General features: G+C 39.6%; 1 protein-coding gene across 3 annotated transcripts in view; it reads right to left on the bottom strand.

Annotated features, from left to right (window-relative positions):
• Positions 1–238: 238 nt before the first annotated feature.
• LOC117291757 (feline leukemia virus subgroup C receptor-related protein 2-like) overlaps positions 239–6,000 on the bottom strand; it is a 28,760-nt gene continuing 22,998 nt past the window's right edge. Inside the window, exons 10-12 of one of the 3 annotated variants that reach the window (XM_033773653.1) lie at positions 5,554–5,594; positions 2,982–3,043; positions 1,015–1,095 (exon numbers count right to left, since the gene is read on the bottom strand). In XM_033773653.1, the coding sequence (XP_033629544.1) occupies positions 3,020–3,043; positions 5,554–5,594 (65 nt within the window). In that variant the 3' untranslated portion in view covers positions 1,015–1,095; positions 2,982–3,019. Of the gene's footprint in view, positions 1,096–2,981; positions 3,044–5,553; positions 5,595–6,000 lie in introns of all 3 variants that reach the window. The other 2 variants (XM_033773654.1, XM_033773652.1) reach the window with 2 other exon arrangements.

Raw genomic sequence — 6,000 nt, 5'->3', positions numbered from 1 at the left:
AGTCGAACACGGCTTATTTATTATAATGACCCTGGACGCCAGTGACGAATTTCCCCCATTGGTTTTGAACACAGTTCTCCAGCTTTGGCATTTCCACACCAAATAGCCTCCACTGACGTCACGATTCCTTTGTCGCGCGGGTTTGTTTGACCCCACGTTTTTCAGAAATTTGGCTTGGAGCGTTGTGGAGAAAACCCATTTTTACCATGTTTTAACGTGAGGTAAGAGACTCGTTATATTTGTTATGTTTCCTATGGACTGCAGCTGTTAGAAAACTGTAATATCTAAATATTTGAGATCATCCTTAATTGACTGTTTAATACAATCATTGTGTAGTCTCCTGTCAAGATGTTGTAATCAAGTCACTCGCTGAAGTTATTTGTCAATGTGCAAGCCTGGAATTCCTGGGAGGCCAGGGAGGCCCATCCGTTGCTCCTGCATGGTTTTGGCCTCAGTGCCCCTTTCAATAGTTTCCCAAAGAATTTTCCATGGAAGTGACCATTGCAAAATGAAAATGGCCTTGCCCTCTCAAAGATGAAATTCCAGGCCTGATTGGTAATATTTTTTACCGTACAAGGGCGTTTTTACTGCTAATGTCCTTGCATCTCAATTTCAGTCTATTTTGACTGTCTATATGTTGTTGGCAATATAAATAATAGAAACAATAATAAGAATAGCCACAATAAAAGAAACAGTTTGTTTTAGATGTTTTACACCATGTAAATTTGGTTCTCCCCACCCTCAAATTACTGCGGCAAATTCAGATACAACATTAAAAACCATGAAATGTTTATTTCTTCACAACGCCCTTTAGTTTAATCTAGATGAGTAGACTGTTCTGTAACCCATAGGGAACACGGAAGACATCTTTGACCCTCGTAAGAGGAACCCGTACTTTGACCGTTTTCAGACGTCGGTGCTCAGTCTCCTCAGCCTTGCTTCCTTCTGTTGACTATATTCTTGACCGTATTATAATGGCGTGTTATAAAACACAGACGTTCTTTTGATTTATCAGACGTCAGTGCTGAGTCCTCTGAGCTCGGCTTCCTTCTGTTTCTCGTCAATCTCCGTAGGAATCGCTTGGAAATCGTGCATCTACAAACAGGAATGAGAATTTGATATGAATCCAGAATGACAAGTTATAAATAATAATAATAACAATAAATATTATTTATATTGCCCAATATCCACCTAATAAGGTTCTCAAAGCGCATGAACAGAGAACAAACATCAGAGGGAAGAGGGAACAGTAAAATGAAGGGAAATAAAAGAAAGGAAAAATTACTGAAAAGCTGTTTGAAACCAATGAAATTTCAAAAATTTCTTAAAATGTTGGTGAAAAGTTGGTTGGCTTCTTTGATGGTTTGGAACATGGATAGTCAAGTACTTTTCGGGAAGTATAAGTACTGCTGAGTACTTGGGTAGCTGATTAGTACTCGAGTACAAGTGTGAGTACAAGTGTCCGGGTACCAAGTATTCTGACATCCACAGACCAAGTCCAGCAGTTGAGTGCCAAGTACTTGGATCTCCCAGTACGAGTTGGAGTGAGAGTACTTTAAGGGAACGTAAACCTTTGGATATTAGAGGGAACCTTTTGGTTATTTAACTCCTATGTAAATGTAGATGTTTGGCAGTAAAACCAACCTGTGAAAGTTGTTTTTCTAAAGGTGGTGAAGGTGGTAGCAACTTTATGTACATAAGATTTGCAGAATGAGTGCTAGCAAAGTTTGAGTAGTATCAAAATGGTACTCACATAGTACTTGGGGAGTTTGAGTACTACAACACTGGTTATAGGAGTTTGGACTTTAAGTATGAGTTCTAGCAAAGTTTTGGAGAAGTACTCCAGGGGTTGTTTTAGAGTAGAGAGTAAAGGGGTAGAGAGTTCCAGATGCGTGGCGCAGCTGAAGAAAAAGACCTGTCACCCCATGGGTGTGAAGCCTATGTGAAGCTTTTAAAGGGGCACCAAGGCAAAGACCAAGGCAATAGATGCCATGGACTCCTGAAATTCTAAACAATATTCAAATCTAACATGCAAACTGCTTATTTGGTTGAGTTGTAGGAGCCAATACAGGAGATTAAGGTTAGCAAGGTTGCGATGCAGAGCTTTATGGGGACAAGGGGCAGAATAGAAATACGAAGGATCGAAATTATCTCATGCAAAAAACTGTAAGGGGTTTGGGTACTTTTTGTACAACACAAAACACAAACTTGCACAGATTTACACAACACTTGCACGGGTTGAAGATAATGATGGTAGACAGCTTCCCTTTAAGGACCCTGGACACTATTGGTATGTGTCAAAGACCAGTCTGCTCACTTGGTGTATCTCAACGTATGCATAAAATAACAAACCTGTGAACATTTGAGCTCATATTGGTCTTCGAAGTTGCGAGATAATATGAAAGAAAAAACACCCTGTTGTGTGCTTTCAGATGGTTGATTTCTGATGGTTGATTTCTAGGCCTCAATTCTAAATCCGAGGTCTCGAAATCAAATTCGTGGAAAATTAGTTGTTTCTCGAAAACTATGTCACTTCAGAGGGAGCTGTTTCTCACAATGTTTTACTATCAACCCCCCCCCCCCCCCCATTACTCATCACCAAGTAAGGTTTTATGCTAATAATTATTTTGAGAAATTATCAATAGTGTCCACTGCCATTAAAATATAGCTAGCTGAGGTGCTGTAGTTTTTTGAGAAATGAGTAAAGCAATTTCACAAAATAAACTCTCGTCTCAGTGATACAAAAATTTACGTGACTCTCCTGAAAACATTGCTCTGGGATTTTCACTTTTTTTCCCCCTCAAAACTCCCCTCAAAGTTGAAACTTCTCTTGGTTATACTAAAAACATCTTCTCTCACAGTGAGTAGGGATTCATGTCATGGCCAAAAACTTGATATACAAAAGGTACCAAACCCTTTAAAACTTGAGTATTTTGAAGTTTTCAACCCTTGAGAAAAAAATGAGCAATAAATAGTCATACCTGGCATATCAAGTAGTGGATTACTTTTCCAAAGTGCCTTATTTATCTTCTATTACGGGCTGCTAAAAATAAAAGGACATTTTTTGACATGCCACAATCATGCAATATGGAGCGATTTGTTGTAAAGACTGTATAGTGGTGGTACAAGAACGTGGGACAAGAACGTTTTTACAGTCTTCCTTCGCGTTCCATGCAATAGCCTATCATCATAGCAGTATGAGGCGCAATCTCGGATACATAGCAGTGATTGCGCAATACAGCAAGCTTGCCATAGACCCCTTTACAGGGATGCATTTTGGGGACCCCCCCCAACCTGAAACATTGGTCATCGATTGAGCGTTTGCGCGTGTTCGATTGAGCGCAATGTTGTTCAGACCAACCAGTAACCGACTTGTTGAGGCAGTTGGGCTTTGGTTTGGGTCGCCAAAAGGCACTCCGGAAGTTGTGACTATGATGCATTTTTGGAGCGTTTGCGCGTGTTCGATTGAGCGCAATGTTGTTCAGACCAACCAGTAACCGACTTGTTGAGTCAGTTGGGCTTTGGTTAGGGTCGCCAAAAGGCACTCTGGAAGTTGTGACTATGATGCATTTTGGGACAGTTTGCGAGTAAACTATGCACGTACAGTATGCTATGAGTGACGAACATCCCCGAACATCGCGTCCTATCCTAGAATGCATAGCTAGTTCCTATTCGTAAAGGGGTCTCACAGAATTAGATATGGGGCCTACCAACTACTTTTTATTTACAGTGGAAGTACTCTGGAATTACTCTTCGTAAAATAATTTTTATATGAAAAAAAGTTTGTATGTTTTAGGAAACTAAAATGTGACTCATTTTGAAAAGTGTAATTTGTTGAGAGCTTTTGGTTTTGTACAAATATACAATACACAGTTTTCCAAAAATGAGTTATATATAACTTGTACTGCCCCCGATTTCACGAAACTCATCGCAAGTAGCGACGCATCGTAGGGTTTGCGATGCGTCGCATACCTAAGACACGTCGCGGCTGCGACGAGTTCCACAGTCCATTTCACCAAACACGTCGTAAGCGCGACGAGTCGCACTACAAACTATTTTCACTCTTAATAAAAACAACCCTTTGGGTAGTCGTAACTTACGACGTGTTCTTCCTCGTCAAGGAACTTGCGTCGTATCCGACGCATTGTAACTTTGATGAAATCGATTTATACGCATCGCAACTTACGACGTGTAACCGGTCGCAACTTGCACTTGCGACACGTCGCAGCGCTTCGTGAAATCGGGGGCTGGTAGGACAGTTATATGTACACATAGATTGTTTCATTACAAAAATAATCCATAACATATGGGAAAAGCCTAGTATTAAAAACAGTAATGCTTACTTAAAAGTATATTTCTGGACGAAAACAAAAGGCGTTTCGGCTTTAAGGACGAAACCCCTTGTATAATAATCGTGGCATCTATAGCGCTCTATTACTATGTCACTCAGAGATACTCATGGTGCTTCCAACATTATTACCTAAGTCCCTGTGCCTAAGCTTGGGAGATATCACGATATTATCGAATATCGCGATATTAATATCGGATGGATTTGGTTTTAATCGAAATATCGATATATCGCGATAATCGCGATATATCGATATATCGATTGAATATCGCGATGTATTTGCTAGCTGAGACATCTTGCACCCCATAGGTTTGGAGTAAAACCAGAAGAATAGGTCATTAGAACACCTCTCTTATGCTAGGACTGTCTCTTCTACAACTTTCACTTGGAGTTTTAAGACTAATGATGTCAAATTTCATTAATCACGATTATATCGAATATTGCGATATATTGTCGGCGATGCTTTGTGAATAAAATAAATCGGTATCGCCCAAGCTTACCCGTGCCGTTTATTTCATTCCTTAAATCATCTCAGCTCCCTGGGGAGTATATGTAGCGCACTATGCTTATAGGAACACGTTTCCTTGGATCAGTCGAGTTGGTCTGTGAAAAGCGTTTGTAACCGTTTGTTATAAAATGCACATGGGTAGAAAGATGTTGTAAAAGTAGAACACAATGATCCACACAAACATGCCTCGAAATTGCACGGTTTTCCTTTTACCTTGTCGACTAACACAGTCGGCCATTTATGGGAGTCAAATTTTTGACTCGCAAAGTGAAAGGAAAACCACGCAATTTTGAGGCAAATTGTGTGGATCATTGTTTTCTACTTTTAAAACATCTTTCTAACCATGCATTTTATGAAAAACGGTTACAAACGCTTTTTAACGACCAACTCGTCCGATCCAAGGCAACGTGTTCCTTTAACCATTCACAAAACCATCTCTGCCCTCAAAGAAACCAATTACTCTTGGGTGGTTAAGTGACACAAGGACACAAACTTCATGTCCTGGATTCGAACCCACACCCTGATGACTTTGCTACCAGAAGTTCGGTCCGATGCACTTAACCTCTTGGCTTTGATACAACATAGAGTACATGTATGTAACACTGGTATTTACAGCGTAGAACTGTTACCGCAAAAGTAACCTAGCAAACTAGGTTGTCTTTTAAGGATATGTTTAAAAGAAAACCAAAATACTCACTCTTTCAGCCTCTTGCCTCCGTAAGTTAGATTTGATGAACACTACAGAATAAGAACAATAACAGAATCTCAGTTCGATACTAACACAGTTGTTTTCATGATGGCCACTTCCATAGTCCAGGGCCCAATTTTATTGGAATAAAGAGAAAATACTAAAATATCAAATACTAAACCACAAAGGACTTGGGTACATTTACCCAAAGAGGAATTTTTGCACCAATCAAAAGGTGAAATTCAATGCTATTTTGCTTCAAACACATCAAAATAAAGAAACGAACTGAACATTTTCCGCACAAATATGTACAGTACCGGTATACGAAATGTGACGTCATCGAATGTTGGATTTTGAGCAAAATTTGCTCTTGAACATGTTTGAGGGTATCGAACACAGTGGCATTTACACCATTTTTATACAAGGTTAAAGAATTGTAAACTTGTTTCCATTTTT

This window comes from Asterias rubens, chromosome 6, assembly GCF_902459465.1.
Source record: "Asterias rubens chromosome 6, eAstRub1.3, whole genome shotgun sequence".
Taxonomy (NCBI): Eukaryota; Metazoa; Echinodermata; class Asteroidea; order Forcipulatida; family Asteriidae; genus Asterias; species Asterias rubens.
This window is presented reverse-complemented; position numbering and strand designations above follow the sequence as displayed.